The sequence below is a fragment of the Ctenopharyngodon idella genome, chromosome 22 (genome assembly GCF_019924925.1).
Source record: "Ctenopharyngodon idella isolate HZGC_01 chromosome 22, HZGC01, whole genome shotgun sequence".
Classification (NCBI taxonomy): Eukaryota; Metazoa; Chordata; class Actinopteri; order Cypriniformes; family Xenocyprididae; genus Ctenopharyngodon; species Ctenopharyngodon idella.
In genome coordinates, this window is record NC_067241.1 from 16,780,937 (window position 1) to 16,801,560 (window position 20,624).

The window sequence follows — 20,624 nt, forward strand, 5'->3', positions numbered from 1 at the left end:
AACACAGTGAAGGCTTCCATGTTTACGTCCAAATGCCGGCTCAGTATTGGCCAAAGCTGATCATGTGATCAGCACGACGCATGCGTGTGATGATGACGCAGGAGCCGGCCAATAATGAGTCAGCGTTCTGACGTAGAACCTGGAAGCGCTGGACGTAAACAACGTACGAGAATGACACAGAAGAGAAGAGATTGTTGAATAAAGTCGTTATTTTTGTTTTGTTTTTGCGCACAAAAAGTATTCTCGTCTCTTCATAACATTAAGGTTGAACCACTGCAGTCACATGACTGTTTTAACGACGTCTTTAGTACCATTCTGGACCTTGAAAGTGTTGATTATATTGCTGTCTATGGACGAGTCATATACCTCTCAGTTTTCATCAAAAATATCTTAGTTTGTGTTCTGAAGATGAACGAAGGTCTTACGGGTGTGGAACGACATGAGGGTGAGTAATTAATGACATAATTTTCATTTTTGTGTGAACTAACCCTTTAAATATTCCATTGATGATGGGAAATGTTAATAAATGTGTGTAAAATGAGTGTTAATTTATTCCCAACTCCCTAAAGAATACCTGAAATATGTTTTTTTAAATGTTTATTATGTTGACAAGATTGTTTGGTTTTTAATCAGTTAAAGGTGCAATATGTAATATTTTCTGTCCGCTAGAGGCCTATTCAAAACAAAACGTAGCTTGATGACGCCAAGTTTGAGCGCGGAATCTTGGGACATGTGGTCTTCAAATCACAGCTGGTGGAAAACAATTGGGATAGGCCTCGGGAAGAAATCATGTTCATGGATGCGATTATTATGAAGCAGAGCAGGACCGAGTGTTGTGGGAGCTAAACGAGGCCGCTGGAGCGATTGCGCAACACACGCCTCACGAGCAGCGGAACTTTTATTATGCCACAGTCGCCGGCGCCGCTTCCGCTTTTCCGGTCATGAGTATGAGGTAACGCAGCTCTGTTTATCATATTAGATACATTTGAGAGTGTTGAAAAGGATGTTATAACGTTACTCTGTGCGTTCACTCGGCGGCTGCTGTGAGACACTGTTACACACTACAGTAAGACAGATCGATTTTAGAGTATCATATTAAATGCTGGATGGCTTGTGTTGATAAATGGCATGCTATTAATTTTAAAATGTATTGTATGATGGAGAAAATTCTGCATTACTGTTACTAAAAATAAAGCTGCATATGATTATGCTATGTTAGCTACTTCACAAAATAGTGTTTTTCTCTGAGGCATGGTAAAGCATGATACTCGCAAAACAAAAAAAATCAAGAAAATTAGATTTAAGCAATAAGACTAAACGTGTTGCGCTATATAACAATTATTAGTTTTCTGTCTATAAATATATCAAAACAGTTGTTCCCTTGTCTATTAAAGCGTAATATATTAAAGCGTCTTTGGCGTTTCCATGGTTTCTACAAAATAAAACCGGAAACCGAGGGTAACACGGGTATGACGCAATTGACAGGCGACTCCTCATACGTCCCGGAGCCTTGGTTAAAATTGCAATTTTCTCACAATTTACAAATAGTTGCAAACATTTGGGATTTTGTAAGTTCTAAAGTAAACAAAATATATAACACTGGCCTAGTGGTTTTTGGATATTTTACTGCAAAAATCTTACATATTGCACCTTTAACCAAACCAATGCCTCTCAAAATGGTCAGATGTTGGTCGATATATGATGAACAACACCAATGTTTAATAAATACTTATATTGTTTATAGATTATATAATCCTAATAGTAAAATAACTTCATTTGTATAGTACTTTCCACAATCCCACTGTGGTTTCATGTAATTCCTTCAAGCCCGAGTGAGTCAGACAACAAACACCAACGCAAAATACACTAAAACATATTTATCTGCAGAATATAGTTCACTGGTGTAACTGATGTTTATGATTAATGTACTGATGATGTGAAGACCATGAGAAACCATCAGAAACTCAAACCCAGTTTCTTCTGTAGAAGTTTCTGGATCTCCAGCCTGTTTCTTGATGTTCTGTGGATCCTGAAGCTTCTGAAGGACCTTTTTCAATACAGTTTGCTTCTGTTTTATAAATATTTTGAATCCCTCTTAACAAATTTACCATGGTTTCCAACAAAATACCACAGTTTCTACAGGACTCGTTACTGAACAATGATTCAACAGTGTGAGAAACTTTTTGTCATTTTGATTTATTTCTTTGTGATGACAATAGGGTTAATATCGTTTTGCCACATTTTCACGGTATTTTGACCAAAATAATGGTTAACATGACGGCCTTTTGTTCGGATCGGCAGTTACATTCAGATTCAAATCTGACTGGACATTTAAATGCAAGATTGACAGAAAATCATATAACGGTTCTTACTGGGTTTCCCGGGCCGCGGCTCGGTTCGGCAGAGCTGAACGGAGCCCAGAATCAGGGTCAGGATCACGCGCACCGCAGTCATCGCGCTCGTGGGTCTCTGCACGCGTCTCGCTCGGGTTCGGTTCAGTTTTCACGTCGCTCCAGTGCAGAACTCTCCCGAAGTTCGCGGACTGCGGGCAGGAATTCCACCGTCAACATGAAGAAACCGCCTTATTTCCGTTTGTACAGCCAAGGACCTCGGAGGAGAAGATGACGGACAGAGAAGCAACCAATAGAAAGAGAGAACGCGATGGCGTTCGACCAATCAGAGTCAGACAAATGGAACGCGATTCTCACAAAAATCAACCCTTTGGGCTACAAAAAGAGATATTGAGGGAGGAGTGCCACGTTTTAGGAATAACTTAACGGGTGTTTCTAAAAATATACGTAAATCCTATATATATATATATATATATATATATACACACCAATATTTAGTGTTTACATTTACGTGATAATATCTCTTTTTTTATTAGGTTATTTAGTAGTTATACGTTTTTTTTTGTTTGTTTGTTTTTTGTTTGTTTTTTTTAAAAAATAACGATTCAGCAGTATACATTTTGCACTAGCAATAAATGTTTGGACACATCCACTTATTCTTTATTATGACTATTTTCCACATTTTAGGAAAAAAATTGAACATTCATGAAAACTATGAAAGTTTAACCCAACATTTGTTGTAATAGTTACTGAGCTTTGGTGGCAATGCCATAATAGCCTATGTATTGCTGCTGACAAATAGTACAGACACTGTGAAACCTTGTAAAAGAGATTTTTACAACCAACCTCCATATATATATATCTTGAGTTGATCTTAGGTCAAATGTGCTGGACAAATGGACAAACTGTTTGGAGCTCCTGTTTCGTTTGTACTCCACACAAAGTAAATATTCATTCACTTCATCAAGCTCAAAGTGCACTCACATACACACACATACGCACAACTCGTGAAGGAGGTAAGTGGAAAATTAACATTTATTTTTAAGTGAAATCCATGAGCATCTCATGAATTATTAATAATGTAGCAGTAACCTGAATGTCTGATCTTTCACTAACAGATGAATTTAGACGAAACTATTCACGATTTAGACTAACTTTGAGTGAGAAACACTGATTTCACATCGCTCGGTGAAATCAAACAGTTGCATATAGAAAAAAACCGTGTCAGTTTTTACACACACAATAAATGTTCACTGATGTTTTGTTGAAGTATTTAAGGTTTATTGATGAACTTCCTCTAATTCAGAACCATTTCTTATTATTTTTGGCTGTTTGAGGTTACTAGAGTTTCTTTGTGGTTCTTTGGATGTTAATAAAGTTCTTGATGTTTCATCATATCTTTCAGATCAGATCAATGTTTCTGGGTAGTAAAGTAAGACCAGAACAAGAAAATGAAAAGTTATAAAGGTGCTTTTATGATTTCAAACTGTAAAATCCCCCTAAAATTATGTAACTATTTAGTCATTTTCTCTGAAAGTCTAAATAATTTTTAATGTTAGTAATGAAGTGATTGAATGCTAAATATCCAAACTTACTTTTACTTCCTCTTCCTCTTTGTTAAAAAAGTCTTTTGACATGGTTGATCAGTAAATCATAGTTTATGTGTTTATCAGCCCTCTCAAAATGTTGTCATTATTAAACAGATAAAGGTGAATCTTCTTTATTGGGGATAACTTATTTTTGTGTAAACTGTTTCCTTCCCTCTGTTTTTTTCTTCTCTATCTACTTTTTTCTGCTCTAGAAAGCCCCAATGGTAATAATAACTTTATTTTGAAATACTGAAAAACTTTATATATGTGTGGAAGATGAATTAGACTTAAACTGACTTCCATTAACAAACACACATGAACACAGGAGACCGGAAACACACTAACGTGAAAATGTTTTGTCTTCTGCTGCGAATCAAAGTTCAAGTTTGCTGAATTCTGACCTGTGAATTTGCATGATGCAAAAACATTTGACCAATAGAGGATCTGATTCTGAACAGATTGAACTCTTGACTGAATTCAAAGAACACAAACTTCAAAACTGTTCCGGGAAAGTGGCGTAGATGGAACGTTTCACATTTTGAATGAACTGATAGTTGTAATTTATTAAAATTAACAAATATCATTCAAAAAATACAACAATAAATAGTTATTTATGTTTAAAAAACTTAAAACATAGAATGTGACATCATATCCCATTTGTTGCAGTTTCACAATTACGAAATTAATTCAATTTAGTTACACTTGATTCAGTTCAGTTCAACAACAGTTCAAAGTTTATCAATTATGAAATGAATTCAATTCAGTTCAATGTTGATTCAATTCAGTTCAATAACAGTGTTAATGTTGAGGTCACGTTTGGGTGGCTGTTATGATGCGCATGATGAAGGAGATAATCTAACAACAGTTTTTAATAATAACTCTTTTCAAGATACATGAAAACACAGGTGATAATATAAACACAACCATGTAGAACAAAGATGATACAAGGGAGCCCGGTGGAGCAGTAAGGACAATGGTCCCCAGTAGAGCGAAGGGAGGAGCCAAGGCACAGCCGACAGGTCGATGGACTGAGGTGGAGTGACAGGATCGACGGCTGGAGATGGAGCCAGGGGATCCTCTTGAGTGGGCGGAGCTGGAGACCGGAAGACCCGAGGCAAATCCACACAATAGAGTGGTGTCAGAGGAGGAGCCGAGGGGCTGAAGGGAGCCAGCAGAGATGGGGCAGAGGAATTGGCTGAACTTGAAAGAGGAAGCAGAAGACGGCGGGACTGGGCGGAACCAGCAGGGGCACAGGAGACTTCGAGCTGGGCAAAACCAGTGGGGGCACTGGAGACTTAGAGCTGAAAGGAACCAGCAGGAACACAGGAGACTTGGAGGTTTCAGGGAAATATGGGGGCACAGGAGACTTTAGTTCAGTTACATGGGGGCACAGGAGAGGACCTCAGTCCTCTGGCACCCTGGTTCCACCTCGGACACTTGTCGCTGCAGCTCCGCCTCGGTCTCCAGAGCCATCGATGTTGCGTAGGCTCATCGGCTCTTTCAGCTCCACCTGGGTCTCCACATCCTTCAGCTTTATCTCTGTCAGCAGTCCCCCTGGTGTCTTCAGCCAAGTATCCACCATGGTTTCTCCCTCTCTCGACTCTGCTGTGGTCCATCATCCTGGCTGTCCTCTGGGTCCCGCCTGGCTCCTCCCACCATCATCTCCACCCTGGTTTCTCCCACCATCACATATACTGGTTTCCTGCACTTCGCCCGCTCTGCATCCTTCTCTAGAGTTTCTTTGTCCTGTCTCGTCTTTGTTCTATGTGGTTGTGTAGAACAAAGATGAGCTGGGTGGAACCAGCGGCTACGGGAGAATCAAGGAAATATGGGGGCACAGGAGACATTGATACTGTCTGCAACAAGCTACTACTCTCCTGCCTTTCAGAGATTGGCATCTCAGGTGCTGCATTATCCTGGTTCTCCTCTTATCATACTTATAGACAATACTACAACTCTGTGCACAATTACAAATCCCCACTGCTTTACTCAAACAGGGTGTTCCCCAGGGATCGGTTCTAGGCCCATTATTATTCATTATCTACATTTTGCCTCTTGGACAAATTATTCATCATCGTGGTTTTCTTTACCACTGTTACTATGATATTTAGATATATACAGCTTGTTGGCCATATTCTATCCACCAGACTGCCTCGTTATCCTTATGTGTCGATGAATTGAAGGGCTGGCTAAAGATTGAACTTGAGCAAAACTGAGATCTTAATTACTAGTCCCCTAACTCTAACAAAAAATATAACTAATGTTCCTAGATTTGACCTTGATGCTACATCAATTTTTCCATCTGCCACAGTCAGAAAGTTAGGTATCACACTAGATTCTTCACTGATTCTTCACTATATTAGGAATTCAAATCACAGCTCAAAACCCAATATTATCAGTCATAATGTGTATTTACTTCAAATCACAGCCCCAAACCCAGATTATCAGTCATATTGTGCATTTGCTTCATGATTGTGTTCGTATGTTTATATTGTCTACCTTCTACATTGTCTACACAATGTTACAGTTCTTTGTCATGACTTTGAAATGACTGATTGTTATGTTATTACTTTTTGTGAAACATACTTGAGCTCCGGAAAGGCGCTAAAGGTGTCTTTTTCTAGTGAGTTTCTATAAGAGATTCTTTGACTAGAATATTAAATGAATGAGGAACTAATGTTGTGTGTTTTTGCAGGTCCAGACTCACTCATCATGAGGGTCGTTACATCAGACAGCGGCTCTGTTTCTGTGGGAAACCAATATACAGACGACCTGGAGAATCCAGACACCAGTGATGATGCTGAGTTCTGGAGGAAAGGTGTGAAACCAAACCAAAACACAAGAAAACACAGGAATAAACATGTTTTAAGTAATATATAAAAAGGTTTCTGTGAGTTTTAGGAAAATGAAAATATCATTAGCTCAGTATTGCTCATTGTTAGTTAATGTATCAACTAATGAGACCTAATTGTGAAGTGTTACCGAACTGGGAAGACCCCACAAAGATACAAAAACAAACGTATGTTTGTTGTGTGTGTCTTTCTCAAACATTCCTTTGCTATTTGACTAACTGTGGTTTATACAGCTGCTCAAACTCTTCTGACCCTTAACCTCAACGTTTGACACCTTCACAGACACAATAATAATTCGAATTATAATTATCTAATACTAATTAGTACAAAAAAGAAGCTTGATTACTGTAGAGACAGATGCCAAATTTACCGCCATGCCTTTGCATTAGAAATACTCGCATAGCAGCGTTACATAGTTTTATGGAATGTATAACACAGTTACATATATAAGTGTACATACATTTTTTTACATGCGAAGAAATACAAAAAAAGTCGCTAGATTTACTATGATAATAACTGTAAACGCGTCAGTCTGTGAAAAGGGTCAGACAGAAGAATAATCATGATGTGTATGTGTGTTAGAATCGTCTGTGCCCAGGTTTGTAGCAGCGCCCTCTATCAGTCGCTGGCGGTGGCGCGTGTATATTGCCGTCGGTGTAACGGCTCTGATGATGCTGCTGCTGATCATCACGGTATCTGTGAGCCGTGAGTAACACACACTGAAACATATTGTGATATTATACAGTTGTTGTATTGTATGTATACATGTTGTTTCCAATTTCCAAAATAATGACAATTAATTTCTTCACACGTGTAACTGTGTGTTTTGTTAGACGTGAAGTTTGACCGGAAGTTCTCGACTACGGAGACAAACATGAAGAATCTGACAGAAACGCTCCTGAGCATCATTACCAGAGCAAAAATTCTGGAAGAATTCGGTAATGTTTATCTTCATAATCTTTTATCAACATAAAAAAAAGACTTTATCCACCTACACAACAAAAATATGGTGTAAGAAGGTTTTGCTAACGTTATGAAACGTTCAAAACGTCCTGTTTTTTATTTTATTTTACATATTTAAAAAGTTTTTCTTGGTTATGAGAACGTTAAGGGAACATTCAATTTGTAAACATTATGGGAACTTTAATTTTGAACGTCAAACAACTAAAATGTTTCAGAAAACGCAATGTGTAAATTATGTTTTAAGCTAACAATTTGAGAAGGTTATTAAAGACCAGAAAACTTTGAATGAATGTTTGTTCATAACGTTAGTCAAAGTTATGAAAATGTTCCCTGTTAACTGGGCATATCTTGTGGATTACTATATCTAGCTATATTACTTTAAACTGGAAAAAATTAGACATGTAAACTTTTACTTTTTTCAGGACAAAAAATGCATTCGGACATCACCAATCTGGAGTTTGACCAGGAGACGATGCAAACAAGGATGTATGATAGTAAGTACCACATATGTTCACATATAAACAGACAAAACACTATTAACTAAATAAAATCCACTGCAGATCCTAACAGATATGTGTATGTGTGTGTAGTGTCTGATTCAGCACAGGTTCTTCGTGACAAAGTTTCGGAGCTAAAATGCCGCATTGACAAGTACATAAACAACAGTAAGTGATGATGCTATAGAGGTTTGTGCTGGTATGTCTTCATTTCTCGCTGTCACTGACCCGACACACGTGTGTGTTTAGACACGCAGGAGCTGTGCTGTCCTGAGGGATGGCTTCTCTTCTCCACACACTGTTATTTCTTCTCTAAAGACGGAATGCCATGGGACGCGGCCAGAGACGAGTGTGAGAATAAGAGAGCAGCGTTACTCATCATAAACAGCAAACAGGAGAAGGTCAGAGTGGATCAGTACTGTACAACTAAACCAACAACACAAGATACACAACTAATTCAACTAAATCTACTCAACTAAACCAGCACCAGACACACAACTCATACAACTAAAGCAACAGCACCAAATGTAACCCTTAGTTCCTACTTGCCCCGCTCTGTGCGGGTCTCGAACCCGGGTCTCTGGCATGGGTGGCGGGCACGCTAACAAGGACGCTAAAGACTGCAGCCTCTAGTGTCAGCTGCTAGTGCACCTCTTGAGGTCAGGGGAGTGAGGTTTACTTGCACAGCTCCTACTTGCTGGCCTCCGTTACACAAACACAACAGAACTAATACAACTAAGCCAACCCAACTAAACAACCAACACCAAACACACAACTACAACTAAACCAACAGCATGAAACACACAACTGAACTAATACAACTAAATCTACACAACTTAACCTACACAACTAAACCAACAGCACCAAACACACAACTGAACTAATAAAACTAAATCTACACAACTAAACCAACAACACTAAACACACAACTGAACTAATACAACTAAACCAAGAATACCAAACACACAATTGAACTAATACAACTAAAGTTACACAACTTAACCCACACAACTAAACCAACAGCACCAAACACACAACTAAACTAAAACAACTAAACCAAGAATACCAAACACACAACTGAACTAATACAACTAAAGCTACACAACTTATCCCACACAACTAAACCAACAACACCAAACACACAACTACAACTAAACCAACAGCATCAAACACACAACTGAACTAATACAACTAAATCTACACAACTTAACCTACACAACTAAACCAACAGCTCCAAACACACAACTGAACTAATAAAACTAAATCTACACAACTTAACCTACACAACTAAACCAACAGCTCCAAACACACAACTAAACTAAAACAACTAAACCAAGAATACCAAACACACAACTGAACTAATACAACTAAATCTACACAACTTAACCCACACAACTAAACCAACAGCATCAAACACACAACTGAACTAATACAACTAAATCTACACAACTTAACCTACACAACTAAACCAACAGCTCCAAACACACAACTGAACTAATACAACTAAATCTACACAACTTAACCTACACAACTAAACCAACAGCTCCAAACACACAACTAAACTAAAACAACTAAACCAAGAATACCAAACACACAACTGAACTAATACAACTAAATCTACACAACTTAACCCACACAACTAAACCAACAGCTCCAAACACACAACTGAACTAATAAAACTAAATCTACACAACTTAACCCACACAACTAAACCAACAGCTCCAAACACACAACTGAACTAATAAAACTAAATCTACACAACTTAACCTACACAACTAAACCAACAGCTCCAAACACACAACTAAACTAAAACAACTAAACCAAGAATACCAAACACACAACTGAACTAATACAACTAAATCTACACAACTTAACCCACACAACTAAACCAACAGCACCAAACACACAACTGAACTAATAAAACTAAATCTACACAACTAAACCAACAACACTAAACACACAACTGAACTAATACAACTAAACCAAGAATACCAAACACACAATTGAACTAATACAACTAAAGCTACACAACTTAACCCACACAACTAAACCAACAGCACCAAACACACAACTAAACTAAAACAACTAAACCAAGAATACCAAACACACAACTGAACTAATACAACTAAATCTACACAACTTAACCCACACAACTAAACCAAGAATACCAAACACACAACTGAACTAATACAACTAAAGCTACACAACTTATCCCACACAACTAAACCAACAGCACCAAACACACAACTGAACTAAAACAACTAAACCAACAACACTAAACACACAACTGAACTAATACAACTAAATCTACACAACTTAACCCACACAACCAAACCAACACCACTAGACACACAACTGAACTAATACAACTAAATCTATACAACTAAATCAGCACAACTAGACAACCAACACCAGACACACAACTTAAGCCTTACAACTAAACCAACATCACCTGACACACATCTGAATACAACTAAACCAACATAACTAAACAACCAACACCAAACACACAACTAAACTAAAAACACCAAAAACACACACAACTAAACCAACTCCATTAGACACACAACTGAACTAATACAACTAAACCTACTGAACCAGCAGGTTTATTCAAATTAACCAGCATGTTTATTCAATATTATTGAATTAAACTGTCCATCATTTAGTAAAGAATCATAATCAGAAGTGTGTGTTCAGAGCTTCGTGGTGAGTAAGACCATGCCTCTGTTCTACTGGTTGGGTCTGACTGACGGCCGCACCGGCGAGTGGGAATGGCTGGACGAGACGCCGTACGTGTTTGTCAGGAGGTGAGTGTCTGTCCGCCATCAGGAGCATCATTCACACTCTGCTGTTTGTCACATGTGTGTGTGTGTGTGTGTGTGCAGTGAATGGATGCCCGGTCAGCCTGATAACTGGCAGAAACATGGTTTGGGTGGCGGTGAAGACTGCGCTCACTTTCACCACGACGGCCGGTATAACGACGACCACTGCTCTCGACGCTACCGCTACGTCTGCAAAGCTCACGCGTCCTCCATCTGACGACTGACAACAAACACAGTTCATCAAAACCAATAAAAAACACATCAATGTGCATGTTAACAGTATCGTGTTTCATATTTAATGATATTAAAGGCTTCAATTCTTATATTTACTGTATATCAGAACAGAAAAAGTTGCTTAACTTTTTTTCATTTATGCTTAATTTTTATTTTATGCTGGTTAGTTTTGGGGGCATGACAATGTATTTTAGCTTCAGTTTTTGTCCAATGACAAAAGTCATCCAGTTGTGATCCAAGAAAGTTGTTCTGAATAAAAGCATCTGCTGAACAAATAAAAGAAATTGATGTTTCTGCAGCACTTAATGTAATAATCCAGTAATGTTGCTGGATTAAAGTTATGGCAATATTATAGTAATGTTGTGGTAATGATACTGTATATCAATGTTTGGATTGTTTCTATGAAAATACTGTGGTATTTTAGCACAATTGAAGGTGAATATACACATGCTGCATCAAAATGTTTCCACAAATACATCACAGATGGACAGTTTATTAATAAATATATATTTGCTTTGCATAAAATATATATGAAATCGTGTAAATTGTCCCATCTCAAAAGTTCAGGTTTCAAATTCCAATGTATACATTTTTCAATGCAATATATCAATCAGTTATTAATTATGAGCAAACCTACATTTAAAGAGAAAATTATGTAATAATAATAATAATAATAAATATATTTATTATTGTAATAAATTATACACAAATATGCAAGGATTTTTACTAAAAATGATCATTGATTAAAAGTTTGGGGTAAGTAAGATTCTATACATTTATTTTTATGAAAGAAATTAATACTTCTATTCATCAAGGACGCATTAAATTGATCAAAAATAACACTAAATACATTTATAATGTTACAAAAAGTTCTATTTCAAATAAATGCTGTTCTTTTGAACTTTCTATTCATCAAAGAATCCTGAAAAATAAAATTTATCACAGTTTCCACAAAAATATGGACTGTTTTCATCATTGATAATAATTATAAATGTTTCTTGAGCAGCAAATCATCATATTAGAATGATTTCTGAAGGATCATGTGACACTGAAGACTGGAGTAATGATGCTGAAAATTCAGCTTTGATCACAGGAATAAATTACACTTTACTATATATTCACATAGAAAACAGTTATTTCACCTTGTAATATTATTTCACATTTTTACTGTATTTTTGATCAAATAAATGCAGCCTTGATGAGCAGAAGAGACTCAAACTTTTGACCGCTAGTTTATGAGCTGAAAGACTAATTTTCCTGGAACTGTCTATCTAACTAAAGCTAGCATTAGCGCTATTCTTCCCCCTCTCTCTACCTCCAGACGGGTTTGACAGTTTTATCACGTGACCCACGAATGAACACAGAGTTTTCCGAGATGGCGGAGCTGCTCTTCCTCAGACGGCCAGCAGGAGTGTGCGAGAGCCTGAGCGGCGGCGTCTGCGTCCCCGGAGACGGTTTTGGTGCAGCCTTTGGCTGGTTTCCAGGAGCGACGGCATTGCGTGTTGTGGACGCCACGGTGTTGCAAGCAAAGCCGGGAGGTTTGATGGTGGAGTCGCGTGCAGAAGTTCGAGGGCTGCGGCGGTCTAGTGTAGCGCGACACATCTTCTCTTGTGACGGTGGCCGAACCGCTTGTGTTTTCTTGGCGGGAATCTGCGTCCTGAGAGGAACAACTTTCCTCAAACTTGATGATGATGATGATGAAGATGGTTTAGTGGAAGATGAAGGTGATGGTCTGTTTTTAGAGCCGACAGGGCGTTTGCTGTTTGTTTGGATCGATCGTGTTGCTTCGGCGTTTTCACGTGTAGGCTTGACGTTATCTTTAGTTGTGTTCTCTGATTCTTTATGATTGTCATTCATCACCTCTAAATCTGTTTGAGATGGGTCAAAGGTCACATTTGGAGTCACTTCTGTATTTCTGTATTGTGTTTGCTCGTTATTCTGCAATTCCTCTATGGAAAGGCTCTTGTTTTGTATCTCTGGCTCTTCTGTCATGATGCTGTTGTGCGCAATGGAGAGCGAGTGTATAGGAGGAAGTACATCAGCTCCACAGGGGTCAAAGGTCATGTTCTTCTGTTGCCGTGAGCGACGAGAACTGCCGAAGCGCAGCGGCGAACTGTGAGGGCTCGTCGTCAGCAGCTCCAGAAGCCCCTCCCTCTTTAACGCCATGTCTGCTTCACTATTGGACCGCAACCCGAAGACCCCGCCCACACCCTCGTGCCCCGCCCACGAGTGACGCTTGTCCTCCGACTCCCTCAGACGCTTGTGCCGAGACTCCTCCCACATTCCTCGCTCCACGTTCTCCTGCGGAGTGAATAAGTGCAGCTGATTAACAGAATGAGTTTAAGTTAGCTGAAATAAACTACACCGGGGTTTTCAAACCAGGGCGGTGAAAAAAGGGAGTGCTAGGGGTAAAAGATTAGAGAAAAACAATGTAAAAATAAAGAAATAAATAACAATAATAATAAAGATTAAATTAATTAAAATAGACATTAAATATTCAAATAAATACAATTATATTAAAATAAATACATAACTAAATATATTACATATTAAATAAATAAATATTAAAATAAACTAAACTATATTAAAATAAGTGCATAAATAATTACATTAAAATGAATAATAATACATTATATTAAAATATTAAATAAATAATACATAATATATATCAATATATAGAATAAATAAGATACCTGAACAGCTTTTTTGAATTTGGAGCAGAAATTCTGGAAAATTCTGAAGCACTCATCCAGTTTGAAGATGTCTTTGTCTTCGCAGAAGAAATCGATCAGAGCGTCTCCTTCCCTCTGAAGCTCATCAGTCCTGATCCTCAAATCCTCCAGAGCTTCAGCAGCGCTCTGAAACACACCATCAGTGGTACAATTTAACAAAATTATATTTAAAATCAGAGAAAAAAGTCATAGAAGCCAGGTAAAGGGTCAGAGGTCACCTTCAGGAAGGACTGCAGCTGCGTCAGGAGCTCATCATCTGTGTGGATGTGCTGCTCTAAATCATCAACTCTTCCGCTCAGAGAATGAAACTCTGCATGGATGCTGTCAACACACACTCTACACACACACACACACACACACACAAAGGTTTGTACAGTAGACTTCCATTATTTCAGGTTAATGGTATTTTATGATATAATTCTGTGGTGTTTTTGTCATTTTTATTAGTTTCTTTTAAATATGTCTATATAGTTTTGATTGATTGATTCTCACCGAGCCGCTTGCTGAACATGCAGAAGTTTCTCTGGAAACATGAGCAGATCTTTCTTCTGAGCCTCCTGTAAAAGTCACACAAATGTACATGTTTCGCTTCATTGAGATGTTCTCTGACCTTTTTGTTTCATAAAAGAACACGTGTGTATTTTGTGTCACATTACAGAGACCAGATCAGACCGACACTTACCAGAGCGACAAAGTGCAGCAGGTTCATTCCAGGTTTGTTGGCTTTAGTATCGGCCAGTGACAGAAGAGAGGAGAGTTTGAAGCCCACGACATTACCGGCAGACCCACCCTGAGAGAGTATACTTTCAGAGTAATGTCACAGTAGGACTTCTCTTGAATCTAACTGCACTCTCAGAAATGTATTGTAAAATCTACAGTACTTTACTGCCAATTTCAGTCAAATTTTTACAATTGTACAGTAAAAAAGCTTGGTTTTACTGTGAGTTTACAGGATTAGAAAACAAAAAATACTGTAAACAAACAATATCATATTGTATTTCTACAATCCATATGTACTGTGAAGGTACCCAGCATCAATAGGTTATGCTGTACAGTTTTTTTTATATATATATATATATACTTGTTGGTTTTATCTGTGCTGCTGAACTTATTTTTGGTTCACTTTTAGCAGTTTTATTAGTATTTGTTTAGTGTCACCTTTGTTGTGTTTTGTTGTATTGATGTCTGTTCATCATTAGGTGATGCTTATAAGAAAAAAAAGTCTTGTGTTGCAAGACGAGGTCACAACTTTCAAAGATAAATCTCACTATTGAGAAAGCTCAATCTACAAACAGTTGAAATTGGTAAATCTTCGTGCTAAAATAACGCTAAAACGAAATCATCATATTTATGCTAAGAATAGTTTGACTAACTTAAAATCAGCTTATTTTCATTTGTCACACTTCTGACTTGGCTAGAACAGAAATTTGAATATGAATATACAAGGTCCAAGATCCCAAGCAAATGAACACTGATCACCATTATGGTGACTTCAAAACAATTACAGTGGTAAACAATATAATATCTTAAAATTATATATGTTTCTTAAATATATATATTTCTTAAAATACTGTGATGTATCATTTTGTTGTTGATTAACAGTAATTCGTAAGAAAATGACCCAGCATGCATTAATTTCACTGTAAATTTCTGACTATTTCTGTAAAATAATACTTGCAATTGTAAATTTTTGTAAATTCCTGGAAATTTTTTACAGTGTAAGTTTGTCACTGTGACAGTAAATATAAATGTTGTTTTGTTTTAGTGGTGAAATTTAGTGTAAATTTATATGGTTGAGTTTAATAGACCATCAGTGAAATCCTCATTGTTTTTATATAAATAAAACACACACATACACACACACAGGTTTGTACAGTAGACTTCCATTGTTTCTCTATCAGGTTAATGATATTTTATGATATAATTCTGTTGTGTTTTTGTTATATATATATATATATATATATTACCCACAACACATTTTTGAGCTGTCAGAAATACTATGTTAAGATGTTTTTCTTGAAATTGAGTGATTATTTTCCATTTAGGGTCATGAACACGCCTGCAAAGTTTCAACTCTCTGAAGTGACTGTCTAATGTGTGTATGATGTTCCTATTATGTCTGTGATGTTATATTTACATTTATGCATTTGGCAGACACTTTTATTTGAAGAAATGTACGCTGCGTTGGAGGCATTCATTTTTATCAGTTCAAGTCAAGTCAAGTCACCTTTATTTATATAGCGCTTTTTACAATGTAGATTGTGTCAAAGCAGCTTTACATTGATAACTGGTACATTGTTTGGCTGCACAGCAGCTCTTAAAGAATAGTGTCAATGCAGGCAGATCAAAAGCACTGTTGAATATCAAAATGTCAAGTCAAGTGTCCCCAACTAAGCAAGCCAGAGGCGACAGCGGCAAGGAACCCAAACTCCATCAGGTGACATTAGGTGGCAGACAAGTGGCAAATTGGTGTTAAAATGGAGAAAAAAACCTTGGGAGAAACCAGGCTTAGTCGGGGGGCCAGTTCTCCTCTGGCCAACAGTGCTTTGTTACAATTCAGGTTGCTATCATAAGTCCAAGCAAATGAACGTTGAATTTCGATTGTAAAATGTAAAATGCGAAAAGTAATAATGTTGAAGGCTTACTGTTTTTAGCTGATTTTGTTGTTGTTGTTGTTTTTCTTAAGGTTGAACATTACGATACCCAGAATTTTAACCTTAATACAAAAAATTCAAAAACAGTAAATATGGCACTCGCAACGCCAAGGTCATGGGTTCGATTCCCAGGGAATGCATGAACTGATAAAAATGTATATGTAAATTGCTTTTGACCAAGCATCTGTTAAATGCATAAATGTGAATGTAATCATCATAAGTAGCTTGGTTAATTATTAACTACCTTTATTAACACTGTAACATATATAAGTGTGTTTGTGTAAAAGTACATGACTTACAGCATTCATGATGTTCCCAGCTTGCAGCACTAAATGAAGGACATTGTGAAGCTCCTCACAGTTCAACAGCTCTATTACATAAGAGATCATCAGCAGAAAGTATTTAGTATTTATAAACCTCACGACACAGTATTTAGAAATTAAGAAAGCAGGATCACCGTTAATGGCGGTCAGGATGATGGCGATGTCGTGCTTCATGGTTGTGTATGAAGGGAAAAACTCTTCCTTAAGCAGCAGAGCCTTGAGACGCACCTCATACCTGCAGACACACAGAAGAACCAGCTTAAAGAAGACCTGGACCAGACCTGATCACTGCCAGACCTGATCTGTCTTTCACAGAGTACCTGGGTAAATGTATGAGCTGGTGTATGAAGGCATCAGGCGGCGGCAGGTCTTTGGGGTTCCCGCTGAACGCCTGTAGGTTCTTCACCTGTCAATCAATCAATCAATCATAAAGCAATAATCTGCTCAATCAATCAATCAATGGTGTCTTTACCTCATCCTCCTCCGGCAGGAGCTTCAGCAACTCTCGGAGAGACTCCACACTGAAGACGCCCGTGTTTCCATGAAGAATATTGTCCAGAAGACTCTCACTGGATCTGGACATACAGAGGAGGATGAGCGGATGAATGAAACACACACCGTCACACACACACACACACACACACACTCCATTCTTACCTTTTGAAGTGTTTAAGGAAAATGGCGATATTCAAGCTTCTCTTGGAGTCCAGGATGCTGATCTAAAGACAAACACACACACACACACACACACACACACACACACACACACACATTAATGCTGTTCGTCATACTCATCACTAAAATAATCAAACCATTTTCATTTTAAAGTTTTAGTAATTTTGTTTTATTTTTATATTTTCCATTTTAATTTTAGTAAGTTTTAGTTTTTGTCATTTTTTATTAGTTTTTGTTTTTTAATGTCTATATAGTTTTTATTAATATTTTGAATTAGCTTTTATATATTTTCATTTTGATTTGTTTAACATTTTGCTGTTTTTGTCCTTTTTTAGTTTAGTTTAAATACATATTTTGAATTAATTTTAATATTTTCCATTTTAATTTTAGTTAGTTTTAGTAGTGCTTTTGATATTTTTATTAGTGTTTGTTTTTTAATGTCTATGTAGTTTTTAATAACATTTTAAAATAGTTTTTATTTTACATTTTCCGTGTTCATTTTAATTTTAGTGAAAGTTTAGTAGTTTTGCTGTGTTTTTGTCATGTTTTGTTTTTCTTCATTTTTTTTATTTGTCTATGTACTTTTAATTAGTATTTTAAATTTGTTTTTATTTTTATATTTTTTCGTTTTCATATTAAGTTTTATTTTTTGTGCTTATTAGTTTTTTTTTTTTTAAAGTTTTTATTAGTATTCCGAATTAGTTTTTATTTTATATTTTCATTTTAGTTAAAGTTTTAGTAATTTTGTTGTGTGTTTTGTCTTTTTTTAGTTTTTGCTTTTTTGTAAATGTCTATTTTAGTACTTAAACTAATGTAATAAGTTTAATTTTTAAAAAATATATTTTATTTTATTTCAGTAAAAGTTTATTTAACAAAAATGTTTATTAATGGTTTTAGATTTAGTTGACGATAATAATAACCCGCATCAGGACTCATGTTTCGTGTCTCACCTGCTGTCTGAGAGCTCTCACAGAAGCGTGTCCTCGTCCGACAGTCTTCCCGCCGGTCGCAGTGGGAATCGGAGTGTCCTCGTGTTGTCCGAACAGCTCCTCGATGGCTCTGATGTCGATGTGGAACGCCGGCTCCCTGCTGTGCCGTCCGAGAGTCCACAGGTTCGGCCCGTCATGCTGTTTGACACGATCTTCAGGAATCGGTTTCCAATAGAAGCTCCTCACCCTCCTCTTCCTCTCTGCAGAGTTTTCCACAGGCGGGGGTGGAGGAAGAGGAGGAGCCGGAGGAGGGGCGTTGATGGGGGTGTGGCCATGTAATAAAACAACATCCCCGCCCTCATCATCAAAACTCCGGCTCTCATTGGCCAACGAGACACTGCTCATAGTAGAAGGAGATGTGGGTGGGGTCAGAAGATGAGCGCTAGTTCACTGCATGACATCATCAGGGTGTTTCTTAAAGCCACGCCCCCTACAGATTCAGCCAACATTCTGTAATAGGAGAATTAACACAAAATTAACACATTAATTAACGAGACACAAATCAAACTGTAAATATTCAACATGTTCTGAAGAACGACATGATGAATTCTCTGGCATTTGACGTCACACTTCAGTGACGATACAAACACAAAGAACGACAAACTCATCATTGTTTTATAGGACACACATCCGGTTTATCATAAATAATGTAGGAGCATGAGCGGAGAGCATTCATGTGAATTTGTGTGCTGAAAACAGCTTTTCTAATCCAACTGTTCCTAAATTAGAGTATAGAAATATCCTTTAACAGACACTTTTTGGGATATTGAGAGTTTAATTCAGATATTTACGTCTAGTGCTGACGTCATGTGATCTTTATGAGATGACATCATGGCGTCAGCAGTTTATTATGGAACAAAATATCAGTCCATATCAGCAAATATTTACACAAAGGCACAAACTCAACCGTCTGTGCGGAAATTATGCATAACATACAATCATCACTTCAATATTTCAACGTGTTTTAACTTTGCCCTCATTTGTCAAACTAAATTAAACTAATCACTAATCAAACATAAAATGACACCAGCATCAGAAATAATTCACCATCATCAGTGTGTTTCACTAAATGATGCTCTTGGTGATGAATATGTTTCTGTTTTCATTTACTGTTTGTAAGAACAAACCTGACAACCCACAATTTCTCAATATAATAACGTTCAAAAATATGCTGTAACATATTTTATACACAAACGTCCCTCAGTGGAATGAATGAATAACCAGATATAAATAATCTTTCTTATGGAGTAAATCTCATGATTAAACTGAGAAAACAAACTACACACGAATAATCAAGAAGACAAACAACTAAGCATAAGTAAACTCAACTAAAGGCACATCTGAACAGCTGCATCATGAAGATAACGCTTATATTTAATCTAAATTCCTCATGAAAACTATAATACATAACAAACAGTAGTATAATATATTAACAACTGATCAGTGATGAAGAAAATAAACTTACCTTAATGTGATAATGAATATGCCTCAGTCACAGCACTTTAAATGATCATAACTGTAACAAATCGTACGAATTATCAAATATTTTCATAAGTAAATAATTAATTATCCATTAAAAATTGAGGAAAGTGAATATTCTGTGCGTCCGGTGAGTCTGACAGGAGCTCGCGCATGCGCACACACACACACACACACACTTCAGTAAAACACTCAAATATTTATATTAGTACAGTCTCATCTAAAGCAGAGTAGTGAACAACAATCATGGCATAAAATGATGCGAACTGTAAACGTTGTAATTTTAAAGCAGACGTGTAAACGATCTTGAGTATGTGTGTGTGAGTGTGTGTGTGTGTGAGTGTGTGTGTGTGTGTGAGTGTGTGTAAGACTGATAACAGCTCTGCCCGTCACACCCAACATCAGTAAACTGTCAGTCATGCCATTTTCAGTGCGTTTTATCATTCGAATGATTGTTTTACACA

General features: G+C 37.1%; 3 protein-coding genes across 4 annotated transcripts in view; 1 reads left to right on the forward strand and 2 right to left on the reverse strand.

Moving 5' to 3' along the window:
* The window catches only part of plod3 (procollagen-lysine, 2-oxoglutarate 5-dioxygenase 3), an 11,852-nt gene extending 9,228 nt beyond the window's left edge, over positions 1 to 2,624 (reverse strand). Inside the window, exon 1 of the mRNA XM_051881188.1 lies at positions 2,373 to 2,624. Coding sequence (XP_051737148.1) covers positions 2,373 to 2,454 — 82 coding nt within the window. The 5' untranslated portion in view covers positions 2,455 to 2,624. The remainder of the gene's footprint in view (positions 1 to 2,372) is intronic.
* Positions 2,625 to 3,215: 591 nt separating this feature from the next.
* Positions 3,216 to 11,592, forward strand: asgr1a (asialoglycoprotein receptor 1a). 2 transcript variants are annotated; one of them, XM_051881210.1, is made up of 9 exons: positions 3,216 to 3,367; positions 6,636 to 6,758; positions 7,375 to 7,497; positions 7,626 to 7,730; positions 8,178 to 8,249; positions 8,346 to 8,420; positions 8,502 to 8,653; positions 10,950 to 11,059; positions 11,138 to 11,592. In XM_051881210.1, the coding sequence occupies exons 1-9, from the start codon at positions 3,235 to 3,237 to the stop codon at positions 11,289 to 11,291; spliced, it is 1,047 nt and encodes a 348-aa protein (XP_051737170.1). In that variant the 5' UTR covers positions 3,216 to 3,234; the 3' UTR covers positions 11,292 to 11,592. The 2 variants fall into 2 exon arrangements, with proteins under 2 accessions (XP_051737170.1, XP_051737171.1); XM_051881211.1 differs by lacking the exon at positions 3,216 to 3,367 and adding an exon at positions 3,798 to 3,818.
* On the reverse strand, positions 11,348 to 20,511 carry LOC127505557 (FH2 domain-containing protein 1). Its single transcript, XM_051881187.1, has 12 exons — positions 20,147 to 20,511; positions 18,643 to 19,131; positions 17,675 to 17,736; positions 17,490 to 17,592; positions 17,338 to 17,423; positions 17,152 to 17,252; positions 16,994 to 17,064; positions 14,723 to 14,830; positions 14,533 to 14,597; positions 14,259 to 14,376; positions 14,002 to 14,166; positions 11,348 to 13,609 (listed from the first exon to the last, which is right to left on the reverse strand). Exons 2-12 carry the CDS (start codon positions 19,024 to 19,026, stop codon positions 12,620 to 12,622), a joined length of 2,253 nt encoding a protein of 750 aa, XP_051737147.1. The 5' UTR covers positions 19,027 to 19,131; positions 20,147 to 20,511; the 3' UTR covers positions 11,348 to 12,619.
* Between the last annotated feature and the right edge of the window lie 113 nt (positions 20,512 to 20,624).